Source organism: Pongo abelii, chromosome 19 (genome assembly GCF_028885655.2).
Source record: "Pongo abelii isolate AG06213 chromosome 19, NHGRI_mPonAbe1-v2.0_pri, whole genome shotgun sequence".
Taxonomy (NCBI): domain Eukaryota; kingdom Metazoa; phylum Chordata; class Mammalia; order Primates; family Hominidae; genus Pongo; species Pongo abelii.
In genome coordinates this window covers 83,318,360-83,345,700 of record NC_072004.2, presented here as the reverse complement: position 1 = coordinate 83,345,700, position 27,341 = coordinate 83,318,360, and the positions used below count along the sequence as shown (strand labels likewise).

General features: G+C 41.8%; 1 protein-coding gene across 25 annotated transcripts in view; it reads right to left on the bottom strand.

The window, feature by feature from the left end:
- Positions 1–27,341, bottom strand: part of BPTF (bromodomain PHD finger transcription factor) — a 158,792-nt gene that overhangs the window by 20,672 nt on the left and 110,779 nt on the right. For 12 of the 25 annotated variants that reach the window (XM_063718899.1, XM_063718896.1, XM_063718895.1 and 9 more), the window contains 7 exons: positions 22,896–23,113; positions 19,185–19,407; positions 17,232–18,145; positions 15,777–15,859; positions 15,279–15,504; positions 3,766–4,100; positions 159–332 (listed from right to left, as the gene is read on the bottom strand). In XM_063718899.1, the coding sequence (XP_063574969.1) occupies positions 159–332; positions 3,766–4,100; positions 15,279–15,504; positions 15,777–15,859; positions 17,232–18,145; positions 19,185–19,407; positions 22,896–23,113 (2,173 nt within the window). Of the gene's footprint in view, positions 1–158; positions 333–363; positions 2,253–3,765; positions 4,101–15,278; positions 15,505–15,776; positions 15,860–17,231; positions 18,146–19,184; positions 19,408–22,895; positions 23,114–27,341 lie in introns of those variants that run through there. The other 13 variants (XM_063718904.1, XM_063718902.1, XM_063718901.1 and 10 more) reach the window with 5 other exon arrangements.

The following is a 27,341-nucleotide window of genomic DNA, read 5'->3' as shown; positions in this document are numbered from 1 at the left end:
TAAAAAGGGAAAAAGAGAAAAATGAAAAGGAATTTGTAATGTAAGTGTATAATAAATGTAGAAAAAAAATCTGCTTTTTATTTTAAAATAAATAAGTAACCAGTCAGAGCAATTTGGCTTCCTAAATTATTAAATATGATGCTCTTATCAGAACTCACTGTGACTCATCATAAGGTGTTCTGCAGATACAGTACAATTCCTCACTGCTGCCCTCTTGTGCCCGTTTACAATCATTACAGATGTACACATCCATTTTCTTAGCCTCCTTTTCTGTGATGCCAACACATTCTCCATGATACCAGTTAGTACAAAGATCACAGCCAATATAGAACCTAAAAGTATTCACAATGAAAATGACAATGTAATTGTCATTTTGAGCTGCATGGTACTTAAATCTGTCTTCCCTGCCTTGATTCACTTTTTTACAGTGTAACTTCCTGCAATGAGTCAGCTAAACATTTCTGAATCCAACCATGCTACCCCTGGCAAACTCCAGTATCTGATGCTCTATCACGTGTGGAAACATAAAGTCACTCATATCAGTTTCAACAAGTACACTGCTTAGTGAAATATGGGTCTTTCAAAACATACTGGAATTTGAAAAAAGAAAACACATTGATGGTAATGTCTTCCTCTGAATGAATGTGTGTAAAACTGTAACAGGCACAAAAACCAAAGCCAAAGAATCAAAGACTTACATCTGTCAAACCTATTCCACAGAAGCCATTTCAATATCAGGGCTATTTCTTAGATAGGTTTGAAAATGTATCTCACAATTTAAATTTGAAAACAAAGCAAAGCGCAAACACCAAGTAGAAGTTACACTACAAGGAACATGCAGGTCAGCCAGGTGTAGAAGATAAATGGTCAAAATATGATATGAAGAAGAAAACTAAGAAAGTACATATAGCAATTCAATCTCTACCAGGTTTTCTGAATAAACATTGGAATTTAATCGAATTAAAAATAACCTCTCATAATGGAATATGGCACGGGCCAGTTTTCCTGTTAATATAATGTTTGTGACAATGTGGGCAGTGGCCTGGCTAACTAACGGGTAGGGAACGTGGAAGGAGCTGCTTCAGTTCAACACCGGGGACAAGGTGTGGAGAATGATGCAAAGATAGTTATCCAAAACCTGTGAGGGTCTACACTGCTTGGCAAGGGGGAACTGTGTAAATGTGTGATTGTGGAGAGCAGAGTGGCCTCTGTAACAAAAGACCTAATGACAAAAGGAAAAGTCAATGTAACAAACGCTTACACAGTGTGTCTGTAAGTGTTGATAGGCACTGTGTAGGAACACCATGTCAAAGTCATAGTGAGAATTACCATGAATCACAGGGAACCAGACTGGCCTTGCTGATACCATTGGCACTCTTAGTTCTACCAAGGCATTTCTTGGTAGATTCACCTAGAGGAATGGAAGTCGTCCTCAAGCTTCAAATTGACCTGCTTCATGAATGTGAAGGAATAATATATGGTTATGTAGTTTATCCTGTTACCACTAACTTTTTTCTTTTGTCTCGCTGTATAGCCCAGGCTGCAGAGCAGGGGCAGGATCACAGCCCCCTGCAGCCTGGACCTCCCAGGCTCATGTGATCCTCCCACCTCAGCCTCCCGAGTAGCTGGGGCTACAGGCATGCGCCACCAGGCCCGGCTTTTTTTTTTCTTTTTTTTTGACAGAGCTTTGCTCTGTTTCCCAGGCTGGAGTACAGTGGCATGATCTCAGCTCACTGCAACCTCAGTCTCCCGGGTTCAAGTGATTCTCCTGACTCGGCCTCCCGAGTAGCTGGGATTACAGGTGTGTGCCACCACATCTGGCTAATTTTTGCATTTTTAGCAGAGACGGGGTTTCGCCATGTTGGCCAGGCTGATCTCGAACTCCTGACCTCAGCTGTTCCGTCCACCTCAGCCTCCCAAAGTGCTGGGATTACAGGCGTAAGCCACCACGCCTGGCCAATTTTTTGTACAGACAGGGTCTCCCTATGTTGCCCAGACTGGTCTCAAACACCTGGGCTCAAGCGATCCTCCCACTTCGGCCTCCCAAAGTGCTGAGATTACAGGCATGAGCCACGGTGCCCAGCACTTTTTTCTTTTGAACTATGACTCTCACATGATTTTCACTGCCACAGGTGGGGGTCCTCTGAGATAGTTTGTGTGTTATCTCCACAGGGTGATAGGCTGTGTTCTGGAAGGATGTTCAGGACTTGAATTTCAGTTTTCAGTCACTCTCACTGGATTCCCAAACCAGCCTAGTTTGGGACAAGAGATTACAAAACAGTCCTTAGAAACACTAACTCATCTCAACTAAAATAGGGAGTGAATGAATCTGGTATACTAAAGTGTTAATAATGACAAAATGAAAAATATAAAATAACACAAAATAATGAGGCAATCTCGATGGAATGGGCACATGTATCTGTGTGCCTCGTTTTATGCAATGTAGGTATTTCAAAGAAGTTGTGTGTGAAATCAATTTCTGCGATGTGAATACTCTAAACAGGCCAAAGAAGCCTTGTTATTTAAAGAAATTCTGTAAACAAATCTTTTTAACTGAAAAAGTAAGGAAACTCCTGTTTCAGAAATCATTTAGTATATTTTGCTTAAAGTGAGGCACACTTGTATTAAACTAAGGTAAAAAAATCAGTGAATCATGTTCTACTGTTTACATATGCATAATTTCCAATGAGATAAGATAATGAAAAGTGAAGATGCCTAAATTGATTTGTGTTTAATTCAGCACAAAGCTCAATCTGCCAACAAAGAGTTTTCATTTGGCATTTGCAAACAGATTATCATTTAGATAGCACCACCAAAGCAGCTTCAATGTTGCAACTTGAACATCATTAAAGGGACCACAATTTTATTTTAGGAATCAATTAGGTATCCACTTAAGGTAGGCATTAAGCATTCCTAATTCTAATTGATTCTAAATGATCAGTTTTTAAAGCACAATCAAACTTTTTGGTCCTGTAAAAAGTATGGTGGTTAACTGTGGCTTTAAAAAGCTGGACTACATTTTAATGTTCAAAGTAGGAGTTAAATATTTTGTAAAATGATAGTAATGACCAAAAAAATGAAACTACATTTACGGTTTAGTGCCTCTATAATCTTGTTTATATCACCAAATACAAGTCACAACTGTCAAAAACAGCTTCCAGCTGCCAAACTGTTGGACGTTATGCTTGAGGAATGGGGGAAAGGAACACTTTTTGTATTTTTCTGGCTTTTGTTTCTGATAAGAAAGTGGAAACTTTGACAAAAATATGAGTTGCAGTATTTTAATACAAAAAAACAACTGCTTAAAATAAAACAAGTAAGAAACCGAACCACTCAAATTCAAAACCTCTGACCATTCATGTTCAAATGGTTTCCAGGATTTCATGTATTCGCAGGGCTTTGAACAGATCCCAGAAAGGATGCTCTCCATTTTGGGCAACAGTAATACACCTCCTTCTCCAGACATCAATTACTCATTGATTTGGAGTTAATTCAGAGGGAAGAGGAGAAAGCAAAGGAGCAACAGAAAGCTTGTTTTTGACAGAAAAGAATATAACAAAGGACAATCACAAACATGTGAAACAGCAAATTTTACTTTACTAGCATCAATGGTAAGAATATCACATGCAAGACCATGGATGAAACATTACTCTTAAATTTAATATTTTCATTTATATCACTCCCAAAATATTCATTTTCTTCAAAATTCAATTTCATAGCTAAACTTTCAAGACAAAAAACTAGAGCTCAAAAAGATCTACTCACTTAGATTCATCATAAGGCGTTTTACAGATACAGTAAAGCTTTGTGTCCTTCTTAGTTTCCTTTGAGGTAGTAGAGATCATTTTCTTTTTCTTGGACTTTGAGCTTGAGTCTCTTTCCTCTTCCCGCTTCCTCTTCTGGGAAGCAGCAGGTAAGGTGGGCGTGGACAGAAGGCCTGTGTGTTGCACAGCAGGTGGAGGGGGAGGTGAAGGTGGAGGGGCTGGAAGGGCTGGAGGAGCTGGTGTCACTGGGGGGCAGGGTGCAGCTACTGCTGTGGCCTGAGCCACCTGCATCAGGTCTTTTTCTTTCTTAATTTTCAGGTCTCTCTTCAGCTCTTCCTGTTGTCAATTAAAGACAATACAAGACTATCATTAGAGTCATGTAAATGTGTGATCTGGCCAGAAGATGGTACATTACCCACTCTTGTCGAAGTAGCTCCACAGTTCAGCCTAACGTGAGAGTTTTAGTTAGGTGCAAACAAGAGTTTTCTTATATCTTAAACCCAACTAAGACAACTAGAAACAAAATGAAGACTATGTAACAACAAATAGAAAGCTGCTAGTTATCTTCAAAGGAGAGCTGACTGAAAGATGAGCCAAGTGGCTAGGAAGAGCGTCCCTCCCGGCTTGCCCCGTCCCATCTGGGCTCTTTCTGGGGTTGCTCAGAAGGTGATTTCAAGCATCCTCACTCACTGGCTGCTTTTTTCTAGTTGCTCTTGCTCTCTGTCCTTACAGTGAGATTGGACATGAACTGGCCTTGAGACTCAAAATGTGGTCTGACCAGCATAAAGCAGAAAAGAAGCAGATTTGCCTTATTTATTATGATGCTCCTATGTCTAGAATTTCAGACTGCAGGGAGAGTTGGGCAACATAACGCACTATTTTCTTTTTTTAAAAGGTAACTTTCTTTTCATATACATATTTTTTGAGATGGAATTTCGCTCTTGTCAACGGTGCAATCTCAGCTCACTGCAACTTAAGTCTCCTGGGTTCAGGCGATTCTCCTGCTTCAGCCTCCCAAGTAGCTGGGATTACAGGCGTGCACCACCACACCCAGCTAATTTTTTTGTATTTTTAGTAGAAACGGGGTTTTGCCATGTTGGCCAGGCTGGTCTCAAACTCCTGACCTCAGGTGATCCGCCCGCCCCGGCCTCCCAAAGTGCTGGGATTACAGGCATGAGCCACTGCACCTGGACTCTTTTTTTTTTTTTTTGAGACAGAGTTTTGTTCTTGCTGTCCAGGCTGGAGTGCAGTGGCACAATCTCAGCTCACTCCAACCTCTCAGCCTCCCGACTAGCTAGGATTACAGGCACCCGCCACCACGCCCAGCTAATTTTTTGTATTTTTAGTAGAGACAGAGTTTCATTATGTTGGCCAGGCTGGTGTCGAACTCCTGACCTCAGGCAATCCACCCACCTTAGACTTCCAAAGTCCTAGGATTACAGGCGTGAGCCACACTGCCTGGCACCTTTTCATATTTTTTTTTAAAAAGTTTTAATGAGCAGTGAGGACAACCAGAGGTCACTTTCATCGTCATCTTGGTTTTGGCTGGCTTCTTTACTGTACTGTTTTTTCTTTTTGAGAGTGGGTCTCACTCTGTCACCCAGGTTAGAGTGCAGTGGCACAATCTTGGCTCACTGTACCCTTCACCGCCCAGGCTCAAGTGATCCTCCCACCTCAGCCTCCCAAGTACCTAGGACCACAGGCATGTGCCACCAAGCTCAGCTAATTTTTGTATTTTTGGTAGAGACGGGGTTTCACCATGTTGGCCAGGCTGGTCTTGAACTCCTGACCTCAAGTGACCCACCTCGGCCTTCCAAAGTGCTGGGATTACAGGCGTGAGCCTCTGTGTCTGGCCAACATACTACTTTCTCAATATGCATTTGCCATACTTTTTAAGCACACCTCTTCTGCTATCTAGTAGTACAACTTACTCTTGGAAATGATCAAAGCAAATCTTATTACCCTAGGAACAAACCCATTGTGATTGGCATCCACAAACAAACTTGGTGTAAAGAAATCATAGCTATGACCAAGAGTATTTCTTATGTGGAGACAATGTCTCACTTTGTCACCCTGCCTGGACCGCAGTGACATAAACACAGCTTGCTGTAGCCTTGACCTGCCAGGCTCAAGTGATCCTCCCACCTCAACCCCTTCAAGTAGCTACAGGTGCTCACTACCATGCCCAGCTAATTTTTTTGAGGAGATGGAGTCTTGCTGTGTTGTCCAGGTAACTTAACTCCTAAGCTCAAGTGATCTGCCTGCCTTGGCCTCCCTAAGTGCTGGGATGACAGGTATGAGCCACTTACACCCGGCCATAAGAATATTTCTTAAAATCTGACTTAAAAATTTTTTTAAACATTCTTTTAGAGACAGGGTTTCACCATGTAGGCTAGGCTGGTCTTGAATTCCTACCCTCAGGTGATCCACCCACCTTGGCCTCCCAAAGTGCTTGGATTACAGGTGTGAGCCACTCTAGCCAAAATCTGACACATTTATAAATTTCTACAATAATTTAAAGTACCAAAAATATTCCCAAAACGTTTCATCATGATTTATAGTCTCTCAGGAAAATAAATTGGCCCATGTTTCATTTATTTTTATTTTTTTGAGACGGAGTTTTGTTCTTGTTGCCCAGGCTGGAGTGCAATGGCGCGATCTCAGCTCACAGCAACCTCTGCCTCCCAGGTTCAAGCGATTCACCTGCCTCAGCCTCCTGAGTAGCTGGGATTACAGACATGCGCCACCACGCCTGGCTAATTTTTGTATCTTTAGTAGAGACGGGGTTTCTCCATGTTGGTCAGGCTGGTCTCGAACTCCAGACCTCAGGTGATCCACCCGCCTCAGCCTCCCAAAGTGCTGGGATTATAGGCGTGAGCCACCATGCCCGGCACGTTTCCTTTAAAGAGCTTTTTTTTGTTATTTTTTGAGACGGAGTCTTGCTCTGTCTCCTAGGCTGGAGTGCAGTGGTGCGATCTCAGCTCACTGCAAGCTCCGCCTCCTGGGTTCATGCCATTCTCCTGCCTCAGCCTCCCGAGTAGCTGGGGCTATATGCGCCCGCCACCACACCCGGCTAATTTTTTTGTATTTTTAGTAGAGATGGGGTTTCACCACGTTAGCCAGGATGGTTTTGATCTCCTGACCTCGTGATCTGCCCGCCTCGGCCTCCCAAAGTGCTGTGATTACAGGCATAAGCCACTGCACCTGACCGTTTTTTTTTTTTTTTTTTTTTTTTAAAGTAGAACTGAAAATTTTATTTTTCTTTCTTTAAAAAAAATTGGTTCAGGACAGTGGCTCACACCTGTAATCCCAGCACTCTGGGAGGCTGAAGCTAGAAGATCGCTTGAGTCCAGGAGCTCAAGACCAGCCTGGCCAACGTGGTGAAACCCCATCTCTACTAAAAATACAAAAATCAGCCAGGTGTGGTGGCACATGCCTATAGTGCCAGCTACTTGGAAGGCTGAGGTGAGAGGCTCCCTTAAGCCTGGGAGGTCAAGACTTCAGTGAGCTATGATGGCACCACTGCACTCCAACGTAGGTGACAAAGTGACACCCTGCCTTTACAGGCGTGCATCACAACACCCAGCGAATTCTTTTTTGTAGAAACAGGGTTTTGCCATGTTGCCCAGGCTGGTCTCAAAATCCTGGCCTCAACAGATCCACCTGCTTCAGCCTTCTAGAGTGCTTGGATTACAGGCCATGAGCCACACTTCTCCTGGCCTATAAATGATAATTTAAGTGAATCTCTGAAGCTATAGTTTTTTGTTTCGAGATGGAGTCTCATTCTGTCATGCAGTGGTGTCATCTCGGCTCACTGCAACCTCTGCCTTCAGGGTTCAAGTGATTCTCCTCCCTCAGCCTCCCAGGTAGCTGGGATTACATGCGCCTGCCGCCATGTCTGGCTAATTTTTGCATTTTTAGTAGAGAGAGGATTTTGCCCTGTTAGCCAGGCTGGTCTCGAACTCCTGAGCTCAAGTGGTCCTCCAGCCTTAGCCTCCCAAAGTGCTGCAATTACAGGCATAAGCCACCGCGCCCGGCCTCTGAAGCTACAGTTTTAAGATTCTAAAGCAGAGACTTCATGTAGATGTCTATGAAAAGCCAAAAACAAACAAAAAACTCACAGGAAAACCTGATTCCCCCTGCCAAAATTTCAAGGATTTGCCTAAAGATAAGGTCCATTTGTACCTGAAATAGAGTTTGCTGTGCCCCTTTTTTGCAGGGTCGCCCATCCCTATGCACCAATTACACTAGTAACAATCATTACACGAGTACTTCAGGAAGCTTTTTTTTTTTTTTTTTTTTTTTGAGACAGAGTCTGGCTCTGTTGCCCAGGCTGGAGTGCAGTGGCGCTATCTCAGCTCACTGCAAGCTCTGCCTCGCGGGTTCATGCCATTCTCTTGCCTCAGCCGCCCGAGTAGCGCCCACCACCATGCCTGGCTAATTTTTGTATTTTTTAGTAGTGACGGGGTTTCACCACGTTAGCCAGGATGGTCTCCGATCTCCTGACCTCGTGATCCGCCCACCTCAGCCTCCCAGAGTGCTAGGATTACAGGCATGAGCCACTGTACCCGGCCAAAGCTTTTAAACATATCACAAATATTTTACTAAATAAACCTGAATGGCCCTGGTTTAATGAATCTGTTTCTGTCTATAGACTATCTGGTCTTACAAAGTCAAAAGACAAGTCATGCAACAAATTATTCAACAGCCCTTCTCTATTTATAGAGAGAGACTGAACTTCTTCCTAGGTTAGAAAGAAAACCTTGAGTTGCATTTCCTAGTTCATATGTTTATAACATCATGGGACGGATTTTGAGAAAACCAAGATTGTATAGTGGGCACACACTTTGATCTTCCCTCTCCCTTCAAAAACATACAAATGAGAATAAAACATAAGAAAGAGAAATTGAGAAGAAATAGTCATGCTTAAATAAGTTAAAACAATCTCAATGGAATAGAGACACAAAACTGTGAGCAGGACTAAAACTGCAGGCCCGCTAGGCTCCAGATTCAGAAGGAGGAAGAGGCGGCCAAACACTAACTTAAGGGTTTCTGGGGGGTAAGGGAGACTAACATGCTGTGTGTGAGGCAGTGATAAGAGCTGGCTCCCTGTTGGAAGTTAAGGGTTGACTGGGCTCCACTGGGCTTTGGGAGAGAAAACAAAAACAAAACTCCTCTCACTCAAAATAAGCTTGCAAAACTTAAATGTCTGAAAAGGAAAACATGTAATATGAAAAAAAGACAACCAGGGCCGAGTACGGTGACTCATGCCTGTAATCCCAGCACTTTGGGAGGTTGAGGCAAGAGGATCACTTGCTTGAGCCCAGGATTCTGAGACCAGCCTGGGCAACATGGCAAAAACTTGTCTCTACAAAAAAACAACGACAACAACAATAACAACAAAAAACACCCCAAAATTAGCCAGACATGGTGCCATGGCATTCACCCGTAGTCCCAGCTACTTGGGAGGCTGAGGCGGAAGGACTGACTGATCTGGGTAGGTGGAAGCTGTGGTGGGCTGTGATTGCACCGTTGCACTCCTGCCTGGGCAACAGAACAAGGCCCTGCTTCTCAAAAAAAAAAAAAAGAAAAAAGAAAAGAAAAAGAAAAAAGATAAAAAAGCCAATAAAATCAATGGTCTAATCTGAATTCACTCCAAATGAAATTATACAGCCGGGCACGGTGGCTCACAGCTGTAATCCCAGCACTTTGGGAGGCCGAGGTGGGTGGATAACCTGAGGTCAGGAGTTCGAGACCAGCCTGGCAAACATGATGAAACCCCATCTCTCTGAATAATACACAAAAAAATTAGCTGGGCGTGGTGGTGCACGCCTATAATCCCAGCTACTCGGGAAGCTGAGGCAGGAGAATTGCTTCAATCTGGGAGGTGGAGGTTGCAGTGAGCCGAGATTGTGCCATTGCACTCCAGCCTGGGCAATAAGAGCAAAACTCTTTATCCAAAAAAAAAAAAAAAAAATTATAGAACAATTTGACGGGCAGGGCATGGTGGCTCACGCCTGTAATCCTAGCACTTTGGGAGGCTGAGGTGGGTGGATCACCTGAGGTCAGGGATTTGAAATCAGGCTGGCCAACATGGCAAAACCCTATCTCTACAAAAAACAAAAAAACAAAAATTAGCCGAGTGCAGTGGTGGGCGCCTGTAATCCCAGCTACTTGGGTGGCTGAGGCAGGAGAATCGCTTGAACATGGGAGGAGGAGGTTGCAGGAGCCGAGATAGCGCCATTGCACTCCAGCCTGTGACAGAGTAAGACTCTGTCTCCAAAAAAAAAAAAAAAAAAAAAAAAAAAAAAGGGCCAGGCACAGTGGCTCACACCTGTAATCCGAACACTTTGGGAGGCCAAGGTGGGTGGACCACAAGGTCAGGAGATCGAGACCATCCTGGCTAACATGGTGAAACTCCATCTCTACTAAAAATACAAAAAAATAGCCAGGCGTGGCAGCGTGCGCCTGTAGTCCCAGCTACTCAGGAAGCTGAGGCAGGAGAATGGCGTGAACCCGGGGAGGTGGAGCTTGCAGTGAGCCGAGATTGTGCCACTGCACTCCAGCCTGGGCGACAGAGCGAGACTCTATTTCAAAAAAAAAAAGAACAATTTGACAAAAACTTTATTGATATATTCAAAGATGTAATGAAGGTATAAGCTTTATTAAAAAACAAATTATTTTATCAAAAAGACTAGCACAGGGGGAAGGAGGAGGAATAAGAAGGCGGCACACGGGATTGTCAGGGCAGTGTAACTATTATGAGTGATACTGTGATGATGAATACGTTACATCAGGGATTTGCCAAGCCCACAGATCACGAGGAGTGAAGCTTAACGTAAACTCTGGACTTTCGTTAATAATAATAATCATCACTACTGGCTCATTAATTCTAACAAATGTGCCATGCTAACATTAATAGGGGAAATTGTGTGTGGGTGGGGGAGGAATAATATGGGAACTGTACGTTCTGCACGTAAAACTGCTCTAAAAAATTAAGCCTATTGGCTGGGCGTGGTGGCTCACGCCTGTAATCCCAGCACTTTGGGAGGCCGAGGAGGGAGGATCACTTGAGGTCAGGAGTTCAAGACCAGCTTGGCTAACATGGTGAAACCCCATCTCTACTAAAAATAGAAAAAAAGCTGGGCGTGGTAGCAGGTGTCTGTAATCCCAGATACTCAGGAGCCTGAGGCAGGAGAACTGCTTGAACCCAGCAGGCAGAGGCTGCAGTGAACGGAGATGGCCCTACACGCTCCAGCCTGAACAACAGAGCAAGACTCCATTTCAAAAAAAAAAAAAAAATTAAGCCTATTAAAAAAAAGAGGCAGAAATAAGAATAGGCAGATGTAAGGAAGCAATCACATCTCTTATAAAATTAAAATTTATTTTTAAAATATGCCAGTACATATACGTATTTGAAACTTTAGCAGAGAAGGGGGTTCACCATGTTGGACAGGCTGGTCTCAAACTCAAAGAAAATTACCTTAGAAATAATTTTTTTTGTTTGTTTTTGAGACAGAGTCTCACTCTGTTGCCCAGGCTGGAGTGCACTGGCATGATCTCGGGTCACTGCAACCTCCACCTTCTGGGTTCAAGCGATTCTCCTGCCTGAGCTTCCTGAGTAGCTGGAACTACAGCTGTGCGCCACCATGCCCAGCTAATTTTTGTATTTTTGTAGAGATGGGGTTTCGCCATGTCAGCCAGGCTGGTCTCGAACTCCTGGCCTCATGTGATTTACCTGTCTTGGCCTCCCAAGGTGCTGGAATTACAGGCATGAACCACACTGCACCTGGCTCCTCCTTTCTCAAAGTATAATTTTTCTTCCTCATTAGATTGTTTTTGTATAAAACGTGTTTATATATGAATACATACATTAAAGTAATATATACAAGATATATTCTAAAGTTGTTTAAAAATGATTGCCTTTGGGGGTTAGATTTAGAGATCATTTTTATTTGTTGGCTTTGAAGGGCAACTGACCAACTTATTTATATATAAAGGATACAAACTACAACTATTTTCCCACTGTGTAGAATGTGGAATGGAAACAATGTGTAGCACACCTTAAATGATGCTAAACTTCTACAGTGTGTAAACTGGCTTGTTCAAAAGGCCAAAGTGCTTCTGTTGAGAAACACTGATGACCAATCTCCTCTTTGTGGTTCTGTGATACTGTGAAATATATATTTGATCTTCCTCCCTGTTTCCCAGCATACAATTCCTAAAACCCTCAGAATCTGCAAAATAAGATTTTTTTTTCATGCTAATGATTGACTGATGGCTGGAGGCTCCTAGAGAGCCTCAGGACTGGGGCTGATTCTCAGGGCTTTCAGTGCCACCTCCCAACCTCTGAGAAAAAGAGAGAGAGAGAGGCTGAAGGTTAAGCTGACCACCAACAGCCAATGATGTAATCATTAATGACCATGTAATGAAGCTTCCATAAAAACCCAAATTGAGGCCGGGCACAGTGGCTCATGCCTGTAATCCCAGCACTTTGGGAGACTGAGGCGGGTGGATTACTTGAGGCCAGGAGTTCGAGCCCAGCCTGACCAACATGGTGAAACACCGTTTCTACTAAAATACAAAAAATTAGCCAGGCATGGTGGCACATGCCTGTAATCCCAGCAACTCGGGAGGCTGAGGAAGGAGAATCACTTGAACCTGGGAGGCAGGTTCAATGTTTATCTTGTAACTGACTACCTTACTGAATTTTTTTTTTTTTTTGAGACCTAGTCTCACTCTGTCACCCAGGCTGGAGGGCAGTGGCATGATCTTAGTTCATTCCAACCTCTGCCTCTAGGGTTCAAGCGATTCTCCTGCCTCAGCCTCCCAAGTAGCTGGGACTACCGGCACCCGCCACCATGCCTGGCTAATTTTTTTGTATTTTTAGTAGAGATGGGGTTTCACCATGTTGATCAGGATGGTCTCGAACTCCTGACCTCAAATGATCCACTCGCCTTGGCCTCCCAAAGTGCTGGGATTACAAGTGTGGGCCACCGTGCCCAGCCTTGAATTATAAATTGTAATAATTATTTTCTTGGGGTTTTGATGTAATAATCATATCACATATAAAAACAATGTTGTCTTCTTTCCTCAATTTTTTGTCTTTTGTTTCTTTTTCTTGGCTTAACACATTTGCCAGAACTTCCAGAAATGCTAAATAATAATGTTGATTGTTGGCATCACTGGGGTTTCTGGTTTCTGACTTTAACTGGAAGATCTCTAATGTTTCACAGTTAGGTAGTATTATTAGTCTGGTTAATATTTTCTTACTATTTCTCACCTTCTTTTTTTGGCGGTGGAGGGGGGGACAGTCTCACTCTGTCGCCCAGGTTGGAGGGCAATGGCATGATTTCAGATCACTGCAACCTTCACCTGAGCTCATCAAGTGATCTGCCTGCCTTGGCCTCCCCAAAGTGCTGGGATTATAGGCATGAGCCACCGTGCCTGTCTATTTCTCACCTTCTTAAAATGTTTAAGACATGTTATGAAATGTTTTTTTTTTTAAATTTTTATTTTTTTGAGACAGTCTCGTTCTGTTGCCCAGGTTGGAGTGCAGTGGTGCGATCCTGGCTCACTGCAACCTCCACCTTCCTGGTTCAAGCAATTCTCCCCACCTCAGACTCCTAACTAGCTGGGATTACAGGCACCTGCCACCACGCCCGGCTAATTTTTGTTTTTAGTAGAGACGGAGTTTCACCATGTTAGCCAGGCTGGTCTTGAACTGACCTCAGGTGATCCACCTGCCTCGGCCACCCAAAGTGCTGGGATTACAGGCGTGAGACACCGTGCCCGGCCTTGAAATGCTTGAGATAACCTACTTCTCTTTAAAAAAGCTGTGTAATTATGTGTAAATTTTATATATATATGTGTGTGTGTATACGCATGTATATATATGTATGTCTCTGTATATCTATGTATATATGTATGTATGTGTATATATATGTGTGTGTGTATATATATGTATAAATAGATGTCTACTTTTTTTTTGAGACAGAGTCTCACTCTGTGTAAATTATATATATATGTGTGTGTATACGCATGTATATATATGTATGTCTCTGTATATCTATGTATATATATGTATGTATGTGTATATATATATGTGTGTGTGTATATATATGTATAAATAGATGTCTACTTTTTTTTTTTTTGAGACAGAGTCTCACTCTGTTGTCCAGGCTAGAGTGCAGTGGTGTGATCTCAGCTCACTGCAACCTCTGCCTCCCAGGTTCAAACGATTATCCTGCCTCAGCATCCCAAGCAGCTGGGATTACAGGTGCCTGCCACCACGCCCAGCTAATTTTTGTATTTTTAGTAGAGACAGGGTTTCACCATGTTGGTCTGGCTGGTCTCGAACTCCTGACCTCGTGATCCGCCCGCCTCAGCTTCCCGAAGTACTGGGATTACAGGCGTGAGCCACAGCACCCGGCCCTACTTTTTTTTTTTTTTTTTTTGAGACAGAGTCTCACTGTTCCTCAGGCTGGAGTGCAGTGGTGCAATCAAGGCTCACTGCAACCTCCGCCTTCTGGGTTCAAGTGACCATCCTGCCTTAGCCTCCCAAGTAGCTGGGACTACAGGCGTACGCCACCATGCTTGGCTAATTTTGCGTATTTTGTAGAGATAGGGTTTTGCCATGTTGCCTAGGCTGATCTTGAACTCCTGGGCTCAAACAATCTGCCTACCTTGGCTTCCCAAAGTGTTGGGATTACAGGCATGAACCACCACAGCCAGCCTACTTCATTTTTTAATAAAGTCCTCTAGAAAGCAGGTTAGCAATACCTACAGAATCATTTACAAGTCAAGGAATAAATTTTTTTTTTGTTTGTTTATGAGATAAGGTTTTGCTCTGTTGCCCAGGCTGCAGTGCAGTGGTGCCATCAGGGCTGACTGCAGCTTCAACCTGCCAGGCTCAAGTGATCCTCCTGCCTCAGCCTCTTGAGTACCTGGGACCACAGCTGTGTGCCACCACATCTGGCTAACTTTTTCATTTTGTGTAGGGATGAGGTCTCGCCATGTTGGCCAGGCTGGTCTCGAACTTCTGGGCTCAAGTGATCTGCCTGTCTTGGCCTCCCCAACTGCTGGGAGTATAGGAGTGAGCCACCTCATCCTGGTGCAATTTGTCTTATTTAATGGAATCATGTTATTTTTCATTCTTTCAACGTTACTTCACTGTCTCTGTACCTTTCTCATGAAGCTCTGCTCCTAATTACTTTTGGCCAGACTATGTCATAGACATGAAAAGCTCTTCTCAGAGTTTTTCAACAATTCAATCAACAAGCTCACCTCTCAGAGTTGCTAGTCTGGAGAATACAATATAACTACACATTTAGTTATAAAAGCTCTGACTTGTTTTGTAAGACACACGCTCTGCACTGCTTTTTACTCTATGTACACAAACGTAAATTCTAGAAAACATACTGAAATTTTAAGCTTTATTAAAAAGGCAAGGGAAAAAAGCAGAAGCTTAGATGCTAAACACTGGACACAGAAGAAAAGGACGTGCCCTCTTACCTGCACTTCAATTTGCAGATCCTTGTCCAGGAGTGCTCTCTTCTTCAGGATCTCGGCTCTGAGCTGCTCTTTGTGCTTGAAGAGCAGAGCTGACAGCTTAGTGGCATTCTGCTTGCTACGTTTCTGCTCCACACTCTCTTCACGCTTCCGTTTTTTTGCTGCCTGTTTTTCTTCTTTATCTATCTTATCCAAAATATACTTCATCACCTGGTTACAGACAATCATTCTAGAGAAAAATACACAACCTATGTAATGCTGGGCGTTTCATTTTGAAAGGCTTAAGACATGATTCTTCTATGCCTCTACAGATGAGACAAAAACTTTCTGTGACTGGAAAACGTCAAGAGTGGTTCAAACTAGTTATGAGCCACTATTAGTGCCAAGTGTTCTCATTTAATGAACTTCAATCAAGATAAACAAGTATAAACTCAGAACTCTGTGCGTGTGCACGATAAAGAGAAGAGACGGACAAACAACAAGACCCTGCGTCTCCCCTACCTTTGATTCTCTTCTCTTTCAGCTGGAGTCATGCTCTTTTTCTGTTTTAAATGTTCTATTACAGCATTATGCTTCATCACCACCTTCAGGACAGAATAAATCCAAAAGCGCATATTTTATAATCACCACAGGTTAGTACACAGATAACAGTAGAACTTTGAGCACATATGTGTTTTTTTAAAGAAACTGTAAGAATTTTATATCGTAACATAAATAAAATTAGCAGCTACCAGATGGCCTGGGTGCTTACCACCTGCTGGGTACCGTGCTAGGCTAAGCACTTGACATTACCTCGTTTATTCCTTATAACAACACTGAACCATAGCAATAATTTTATAAACAAGATACTGAGACATAAAGAAATTAACCACCTTGTTTGAGAAACAATAATACAGCTGAAATTTTAACCTGGCTATCCTTCTCCAAAGGCCATATTTTTAACATTATGCTTTCTTCCCAGGAATGAATTTTAAAGAGCTGTCCCTTGTCTCCCCTATACAAAGATAAGGGGATACACTCAGTTTATAGATACACAGTAAAGCTGGGTAATAATACATTTAAATATAATATATATGACCATCATTTTCATAAGAATACTACATCTTTAAAATAACTTCGCTGTTTAAAAAGTGCTTCTACATTTATGACCTCATTTAATCATTGCAATAATCTCATGTGGCTGGAAAGAGAAGGGTTTTAAGAGGCTATAGCTAAGGAAGGATAAATGAGTTTCATGGACTGTGAATGGGAGACCTAGGAACTGAATGAAGGTCTCACAACTTGGTAACACTTAAAATCCACATTCAAACTCCTGCATAGTGCTGAGCGAAGCAAGCTATAGGTAGACGAAAGATGGTTTCTGCCAGTAATATCGGATGTTATATGTATGACTTCACTTTAGTAGACTAATTCTAACTCATCTAAATTGCTTTATTTCACTAATGTGCCATTGCAAGATGTTGCTGGATGATGCCACTTTTTATTTAAGCTAAGAAATACTATGTTTTCAAAAACTTTTTAACAAAGGTGTGGCTAGAAATGCAAATGAGTTTAATCTGTCTGTAATTTGCATAGTCTACATGCAAACTAAGGAATGACAACTTTGAATAACTTTAAAGGAATTGCTATAATGTCTGAAGTGGCTTTATAACTTAGTTAAACCCTCAAGTTTTATATTAATGATTAAAGCTCATAACTCCATTCTTCCCATCTTAGTCCTCCCAAAATACAGGTCATTCCTAATAAGCACTGACTATATATTATATGTATCTAACGAAGTGTTCCACACCACAGTAGTCATTCAGTATTTTTTTTGGTCAATTCAGTGTTTCTTCTAAATTTAAACATTAATGACTTTGTCTCATTTAGGAAACCTAACACAACCAAACACTAAGTCTACTGCACAGCACAATAATTCAAGCTACTGAACATGCTGCTTTTACTTAATAACTTTACCTGTTTCTGAATGATTTCACTTTGATTAGAAGCTTGGAGGGTGTGTTCACGCTTAATTTCTATCTGTTGCTGTTTCTTCTTTTGCTGCTGATCCCTGAGTTGCTGAACCCTTTGCAACTGCTCTTGCACACTGGCTGCCTGCACTGTAACCACATTCTGAATCTGGTGAGTCTGCACAGCACTGCTTTGCTGAATTTGGATAGGTAACTGGAGTTTGATTTGCTGGGGCACACCACTTTGCTGAGCCTGTATCTGAGCCACAACCTGTGACTGGATCTGAGAGAGAACCTGGACTTGTTGCAGCTGAGGCACAGCAATGACTTGGGGCTGTGGCTGCTGTATTTGTAGCTGAGGACGGGATGGGGATGAAACAGTAACTTGATTTAAAGTTTGTCCTGATGAAAGAGTTTGAGTTGAAGACTGTACCTGGGGTTGTGATTGTGGCTGGCCTTGGGAAGGTATCTGAAGAGATGTATGTGGTTGAATTGGAATCGGTTGTGAGGTTGTAGTCTGAACCTGGGATTGTTGTCCAGGAGACAGTTGGGATGGAGTTGATGGACGTATTCGAGTCTGTGATGGACTTTGGACACGAACAGGAGACTGTCCTTGGACATTACTTTGAGGCTGAGACTGTGCTGCAACTTGGGGCTTGGATGACTGTGCGTGGGTGGGTTGTGCTTCAGAAGGGACATGGGATGAAACAGTTGTTTGGGTCTGAACTTCAGGCTGAGTCTGAACTTCAGGCTGAGCTGGGGACTGGGGCTGGGTTTGGGGCTGGGGCTGAGCTGAAGGCTGAGCAGTCTGTGGCTGGGTTTCTGCCGGACCCACACTTGATGACTGAGCTGGTGGCAGGGTTTTGTCTTGATGTACCTGCGTCTGGGGTGACAGTTTACTCTGCCTTTGTTCACCTGTACCTGTAAAAAGGAAAGATGAACCATTTCTATTACTCTGGAACATAAGACTGGTTAAAGAAGAATCTGAAGGAAATTTTCTAAAGTTGAGAATTCTGGCCAGGCGCGGTGGCTCACGCCTGTGCGCTTTGGGAGGTTGAGGTGGGAGGATCGTTAGAGCAACATAGTGAGACCCCGTCTCTACACAAAAACAAAAAAAAAATAAAAACAAATTATCTGAGCATGGTGGAGCATGCCTATGGTCCAAGCTACCCGGGAGGCTGAGGTGGGAGGATTGCTTGCGTCCAGGAGGTCAAGGCTGCAGTAAACAGTAATGGTGCTACTTCACTTCAGCCTGGGCGACAGAGCAAGACCCTGTCTCGAAAAAATAAATAAAGTAAATAAAGTTGAGAATTTTGTATTTTGGTACAGAAGGTCTATGCCTTTGAAATGCTCCATTTGGACATGCTTAGGGCAGGAGGCTCTGAAACTGGGGAGCCTGGGCCCTGCTTCTTGGCTGTCCCCTGTACACTCTCCTAACTCTAGAGGGCTGGTTTCCAAAGTAAGTTGCAGCCTCTGGAAATCAGCCGGGTCATCTGGCCCAGGCTAACTGTCACGCCTCACTTTTCTCCCATGATGTGGTGGTAGTTAGTTACAATGACTTGCAGCAGCAGGTCAACAAAGTGGTTCTGGACCCACTCTCAATCTCAGGTCATGAACTGGATTTACCCACCCTCCCTGAGATCACCTCCATGACTGAATCAGCACCTACAAGGCTTAGCAAGGAGTAAGTGTGGGAATAGTTACCAAGATAACCATTATTTTTGCCCCCTTTCTCTCTCTCTCTTTTTTAATAGGAGGGAGAGGGTGGTGGTAACAGGGAGCCTGTAAGAATAGGGTACAAAAGCTTCGAGACGTTGTGAGGCTGACTATGTCAACTGTTGAGCTCACTGGCTTGAGGCATATCCTTCCAAAGGTAAATACTGGTTCTCCTGTTGGCCTCTGTTAGCCCAGCAACGTGTAGTAGTAACATCCGACATTTCTGATAAACCCACAGCTCTACCTGCTGCTGTCGTGGAAACAGTGGTGGTGGTGGTGCTGGCTGTGGTGGCTGTTGTTGCCAATGGGGTAAAGAGGAATCGCTGAACAGTACCATTTGGCATTGCAGCTTGCATTAGCTGCTGGCCTGGGCCTGGGAGTACAGTCACCCCTTGAGGTATCAACTGCAACTGTCCAGTAGTTTGACCTTGTCCTTGAATTACTACTGTCAAACCTTGATTGCCACCCTGTGGAAAAAACACAACATGTAAACAGTGTTCAAAGCATCAATCTGTATGTATATCATTTTTATTAAATCATTTTTATGTGTAATGATCTTTTAATATAATGAAAATACATATTTGAATGTCACCAGCAGGAATTTAGATAAGCTAAAGTAAGAATATTTATGTTGCTTAGTAGGAAAAACATCAACAATCCAGAGTTCCAGGTCAAGCTCCCCCAATGGTCAGCCAGTTATCTGTCCACAAGCAACATTGTTCCTCCAGAACCAAGTTTCCCAATCTATAAAATAAAGGTATTGAATAACTAAGGTTCCCACAAAATTCTGATTTTAAATAATCTTATATTCATATTTTACAATTTCAAAAGCATCTTCATAGCTACTGCCTCATTTGATTCTCACAATGGACTTGTGACTTTATGGGGTAGGCAGAGAAAATATTCTTCTGATTCCCAACTAAGAAATTCAGGTTAGAAAGGTCAAGTACCCTGCCCAACTTAAAGGTGAGAGAAAAGAAGGAACCCAGATCTCCTGAATTTTGTCTTTCAATACATGCCAAATTACCTATGGGATGTGTGTGTGCTAAAGTGTACAAAGCTTAGGGTTTTAGATATGTAATGCAAACAAGAAGTAAAGAGGATCACTAAGGTCTGAGCAGTTACCAAAATGGGGTCCAGAAATTTAAAATTCTTTAGGCGCTGTCTCTTCTGTCCAGAACTTTAATTAAACTAGAAACCTTGAATACTAGGAACATGCTGGAGAACTGGAAAGTAAAAGTAAAAACCATCCCCTAAACTCCCAATGACCAAAACTGATGGCGCAAAGTCCATGTGCTAAGTAAGCTCCATATACATGTGAGTCCCTCAAAACTTATTTACTCTTGCTTTTCTAAAATACGTTTTTTATGCACAAAATACACAAAACACCAAGTATAATTTAAAAATTATAAAGTAAACATCTATAAAACCGCGACTGTGGTCACCATTGCCAATGTCCTAGAAGCCCCCATACGACTCACCCGGATCTCAATTCCCTCCCTCTCCCCTAGAGGTAAGCACCAGCCTCACTTTGATGATAACACTGTATTTCATTACTACTTCGGTATGTATCTTAGGTATATATAGAGCCACTGAGGTTCACAAACTTAGGAGCAATATTCATGAAGAATACAATGGGAATGGTGCCCCCTCCAGGCAGGCAATGCAGCAGCCCTGTATCCCTACACAAAATAGCTTAGTTTTGCCTATTTCTGAATCTTATACAAATGAAATTATAACATGTGTTTTTTTTGGCAGCTACTTGCTTCTTTAGCTTACCATTATATATTTGTGAGAATCATCTGCATAGTTCTGTGTGGTTGAAGTCTATTCATTTTTATTGCTGTAGGAATATACTACAATTTACTTAGCTAACTGATTTTGACAGATACCTGAGTTGTTCTTAGTTTTTGATTCTTATGAACAATGCTGCTACAAATATTTATGCCATGTATTCTGGTGCTCACATGACCAATAACTTCTCTAGGGATATACCTAGAAGGTATACTGGGACCTTGGGCATACACAGCTTTGACTTTACCAGACAATGTCCAGGAGGTTTCCAAAATGGCTGAACCGACTGATACGCCCACCAGCTGTGCATGAGAATTCTTTCTGCTCTATGTCTTTGCTAACTCTTGGTTTTGTTGGACATTTAAATTTGTATCAATCTCTTAAGCATATGGTTTTAATATGTACTTCTCTCATTATTAATGTTCAGCAGTTTTTTGGAATTTGGGACATTTAGATTTCTTCTTTCCTCATAATGTTGGTTTGCCCTTTTTTTTCTTTTTTCTTTTTTTTGAGATGGAGTCTGTTGCCTAGGCTGGAGTGCAGTGGTATATCTTGGCTCACTGCAACCTCCCCTTCCTGGGTTCAAGCAATTCTCCTGCCTCAGCCTCCCAAGCAGCTGGGATTACAGGCGTACACCAACATGCTCGACTAATTTTTCTATTTTTAGTAGAAACGGGGTTTCCCCATGTTGGCCAGGCTGGTCTGAAACTCCTGACCTCACGTGATCCACCTGCCTTGGCCTCCCAAAACCTTGGCCCCCCGAAGTGCTGGGATTACAGGTGTGAGCCACCGCACCTTGCCTGTTTGTCTTTTTTCCTACTGATCTATCTGGATTTTTTTTCTTTCTTGATTTGTAGTAATTCTTTATATATTCTGGATATACAATAGTCCTTGGTTGGTTCTTTTCTCATTTTCTTCACTCTCTCTGTAGCGCGTTTGATGAACAGAGGTTATTATTCTTATTTTTAAAGTAATTGAATTTACAAATCTTTTCATTTATGGTTAGCATTTTCTGTCTGTTTAGGAAAGCTATAAAGATATTCTTCTATCTTCTAAAGGTATTATAGTTTTACCTTTCACAGTTAGGACTTTCATCCTCCTGGAATTGAGTTTATGTAGAGTGAGGTAATAATGGTCCAATTTCACAGTTTCCCATGTATATTCAATTGTCCTGGCACCATTTACTGAAAAGTCATCTCTTCCTCAATGATCTGCAATGTCACCTTTGTCATATAACAAGTGTCCACATACATGGGGTTCATGTTCTGCACTCTCTACTGTTCTGTTGGTCTATCTGCCTCTCCTTATGTCTGTACCTCACTATATTAATTAGTGAAGTATTATATACTAAGTTTTTTGGGTTTTTTTGAGACGAAGTCTTGCTTTGTCACCCAGGCTGGAGTGCAGTGGTGCAATCTCAGCTCACTACAACCTCCACCTCCCAGGTTCAAGCAATTCTCCTTCCTCAGCCTCCTGAGTAGCTGCAATTACAAGCGCATGCCACCACGCCCAGCTAATTTGTTTGTACTTTTAGTAGAGACGGAGTTTCACCATGTTGGTCCGGCTGGTCTCAAACTCCTGACCTCAAGCAATCCACCCGCCCTGGCCTCCCAAAGTGCTGGGATACAGGCGCAAGCCACCATGCCCAGCCTATACTAAGTTTTGATATCAGGTTATCATATAGGGCAAATAATCCTGTTCTTCAAAGGTACAGATATTCTTAATACTTTGTACCTCCATATAAACTTTTAGTATCAGCTTGTGAAGTTTCACTAAAAATAAAACCTCTTGGGATTTTCATGGGAGCTGCATTCAATTTATTAATCAATATTAGAAGACTTGCTAACAATATTGAGTCTTGCAAGGAAGCAGCTTAATGTACTCAAATTTTATTTGTCTCATGGAGATTAGCCAACTAATAAAATTTTGGTGTTTAAAAGGGTTATCTGTCTCACTGTTATAGCTCACTGTCTAAGGATTACTCTAGTAGTTGGGGTTTATTATATCCTGTCTAAGAGGTATTTCTGTTTGACTCCAGGAAGTAACCATTTCTTCAAATCAGCACATTTAAAAACATATCAAAATAAGTTCACGTTTTTAAACTTACGGCAAGAATAAATAAGATCACCTCTAAAGTTAAAATAAAGCTTATGTTACTTACGTGGCCCTGTGTTAACTGAGTAAGTTGAGCCATGGTGAGCTTCACTTGTCCTTGTTGGGGGCGAGGGGGTTGTGAGGCTGAAGACTGTATATTTGAAGTGGATGTTGCTGAAGTTAAGCTTTTCTGCCCAGGTGTTGAGGAAACTGTGTTAGGGGCGGAGACTGCAGTGGAGACAGGCTGCCCCCTGATGATTTGAGTCATCACTTGCTGAGGAGCACCTACACAAACAGCAAAACATTATGAATGCTTATATACCCTTGGCATTATTTTGAATTGAAATAATTCAACACCTCAGATGAACGTATTCTTTTCCGTCTTCAAAAAAACACTGGGATATTCAGAGCCTAAGGATACATTCAGACATATACCCACATCCAAAGGTCCTGCCTGGTTGGCAGTGAGTGTGTTTTCACTGCCAACCGTTATCCAGTCTCTGCTGTCTGTAGGATAATGGAAAAAACCAATTAAAATTCTTCCTATAAATCTAAAACCAAAATGATAATAGGGAAGACAAAAGAGAATACGTAAAATATGCCATTTATAAGGCTGCCTTTTCTCAGGAATATAATATTAAAAGATGCTAATTTAATAAAAAATTAATTTTTTATGAATTTTAAACAAATATGAATTCTAAACAAAATATAAAGAATCTGGAATATTCTGGGCCAACTGCATTTATAATCAGCTTCTCTTACAGCTATTTAACAGACAGCTTGGGAGAGCCATGAAGGCAAGGACCACTATATCCTCAATACTAGGGCAGAGTGCTCAAATAATGCTTTCTTTTCTTTTTTTTTGAAACGGAGTCTCGCTCTGCTGCCCAGGCTGGAGTGCGGCGGCGTGATCTCGGCTCACTGCAACCTCTGCCTCCTGGGTTCAAGCGATTCTCCTGCCTGAGCCTCCTGAGTTGCTGGGACTACAGGCATGTCCCACCACACCTGGCTAATTTTTTGTATTTGTTTTAATAGAGATGGGGTTTCACTGTGTTAGTCAGGATGGTCTTGATCTCCTGACCTCGTGATCTGCCTGCCTTGGCCTCCCAAACTGCTGGGATTACAGGCATGAGCAACCGCACCTGGCCCAAATAATGCTTTCATAGTAATTGTTCAATGTCTATTGAATGAATGAAGTTGCACTGGAATGGCTCTACAGTTTTCCATAAACCTCTTTTTAGTTTAACTTGCTGAAACTAGAATAGGCAAGTGGAATTTTCCCCCACGTAGAACAGTTGCTAAGAATAATTTTCTGGCAGCTAATTTGACGTTTACAGACTCATTACTAACTACTGAATAACATCAAATTTCTCAAGCTTTTAATATTTACTTGCTGCCTTTTTTCCATCTGTGAATACACATATATTTCTTTGTGTTTCTCTTAATGGCTGAATGATACTTCATATTACTGTACATGTATAAAATGAAACTTATTTTGACATTCAGAATACCTCCCCCACACCTTTTTGTTGTTGTTGTTATCGTTAAACTAATGCCATGGTAAAATCCCTGCTTATCCATTTTTGGGTGCTTCTGATTATTTCTTTAAAGTAACCCTCCAAAAAATATGACTGGGTTCATAGTAGGAATATAGTACTAAGTTGAAGTTTTGAAAGGTTATTCCAATTCACACTACTGCCACCTCTGTGTGCCTATTTCACTGAACCCTGCCAACCATTGATATCACCAGTAAAGTAAAATATTCACGCAACTGCAAATAGTATCATGTATCACAGTGCTAAATTTCGTCAATTACCACAGGTTGGCATTAAAAACTGTTTTAAGTCATTGTTCTTCATTTGTGAATTCTCTCTCCACACTCTGCCCATTTCTTTTCCTACTTATTTAATACATATTTTTAAAGAATGTTTTTTCCACTTTGCCATCTATGTTATTTCTAAACTTGCAATTTTAAAAAATGTGGCCAAACAGACTAGTCTTTTTAAAAATTTTGGCTTTAATTATTGCTTGTAAAGTTCTCTTGTATTCTCTCATTAGATATATCCCCCCAAGAATGTTCTTAGTCCTAGTATATGTTATAACACGGAAGTCTATTTTCCCCCCAAACTATAAACCAATTATTCTAGTATCATTTACTGATGCAAAATGACACCACTGTCATGCAGCCAATTCCCACATATATATATATAAAATGCCTCTGTAACTATCTGTGTTGCTTCCTTTGGTATCATGCTAATTTTGGTGGCTTTATAATATGCTTTAACAACTGGTAGTACAAGTTTTCCATTATTACTCTTTCTTCTAAATTTTTCTTGGTTATTCTCATTCATTTATTCAAGATGAACTGAAAGACAGCATAACATAGTGTGGCCAAGGTCTTTGACAACTCCTATATCCCAGCGCTATGTTCTTGCATTGTAGTTTGAGAAACAATACATGAAAAGTTACCACTTCCAGAGATCACCTGGTACAGATACATTGCCATCATAAGCAGAGACAGATAAAAGGATTGGTACTGATTGATTTTTATAAGCCACCCAGATGATCTCCAATAGGTATATATCAATTTATTTTTAGATCAAAATGGAAATTCAAAAATTTAATAATTTCTGACTGTACTCCGAGGGTCTGTGAAGTCTCGCTCTGTTGCCCAGGCTGAGGGGCAGTCTCAGCTCACTGCAACTTCTGCCTCCTGGGTTCAAGCGATTCTCCTGCCTCAGCCTCCCAAATAGCTGGGATTACAGGCTGCACCACCATGCCTGGCTATTTTCTGTATTTTAATAGAGATGGGGTTTTGCCATGTTGGCCAGGCTGGTCTTGAACTCCTGACCACAGGTGATCCACCTGCCTTGGCCTCCCTAAGGGCTGGGATTACAGGCGTGAGCCACTGTACCTGGCCGGATCTCATCTTAGGAAAAGCTAGTGTGGCGTAGGAAGAGGGATAAGTTCCAGTGTGATCTGTGCACACCTGAAGACACAACCCACACCCACCCACCCTCCACCTCTCTGACCATAACTCCTTTGACTCCCACTTCTTGTCCTCCTTGGGTCCCCCGAAACCCACTGGCTACCCATCCCTTCAATGTCACCAGGTCCACTCCTGCCTCAGGGCCCTTGCATTTGCTGTTTATTTTTCATAAAACACTCTTTCCTCATATATCTGCACAGCTCCACAGCTCTCTCATTTCCTTCAGGTCTTTATCCAAATTTCATCTTGTTAGTGAGTCCTTCTCAGGCCATCCTTCCTAAAATTTCAACCCTCCCTGCAAATCATTCCCAAATCCCAACTCTAAACATTATCGTTCCTCCCCTCAGTTTTTCTAAGTACTTTTCTTTTTTTTTTTTTTTTTTTTTTTGACAAAGTCCGATTCTCCTGCCTCAGCCTCCCTAGTAGCTGGGATTACAGGGACCCACCATGATGCCCCGCTAATTTTTGTATTTTTAGTAGAGATGGGGTTTCACCATGTTGGCCAGGCTGGTCTTGAACTCCTGACCTCAGGTGATCCACCTGCCTCAGCCTCCCAAAGTGCTGGGATATTAGGTGTGAGCCATCGTGCCTGGCCAGTACTTTTCATTATTTAACATGATATATGTGTAAAATTCATGTTATTATACAGTATATTTAAATATACGTATAATTAATTTACCTCATTATTATCTGCATTTTCCACTAGACTATAAGTTTCATGAGGGCATTATTTTGTCTGATTAGTTTATAACCATGGCCATTTGGGCCTGGAACAGCATCTGGCACACAGGTAGTATTGAATAATTGTTGAATGAATAAATGAATATCTGGACTTCGGAATCAGATAAATCTGGTTTGAATCCCAGATTAATAGCTTGGGAAATTACTCAACATTCTGAATTTCAATTTTCTCATTGGTAAAATGGGGATAGTATTAGTACCTGCTTTATATGAAGATTAAATGAATGCTTATGTACAAAACACATACACCCTGGCACAGACTAAATGATGAATATATGACAGTTGCTATTTTAGAGTATTACTACTAAGAATTAATTCGTTTAAGGCAGACTTTCATTTAAGTACATTAAATGAGCGCTGCACAGCCAGGCGGCAGGGTTGGGTAGTTCATTATACAAACCCTATCCTCACCGGGGATTCAAGACTCCAGGGAAGAAAAGTGGCAAAACCCTGAAGAAGAGAGTGGTTTGGAAACTACACATTCACTTATGCATGTCAGACAAACACATACTTGTAGCTACATAGGGCATTATGCAACAAAGGCTCTGTGTATCCATAGTAATACCAGCATTTACAGTTTATCTGGCGATTTTACCACAACTGTCAGTTTTCTAAGTATATAGAAAACATTCATCACCTATAAATTTCACTTTCTCCTTTATATTAGTTCTCTTTCCTAGTAGCTACCTGTCTCACATAATAGATATTAAATCTTATCAATTGTTCCTGCAGCATTAACTGAAATAATCCATCTTCCTTTCTTTTCTCAGGTAAATGCTACTT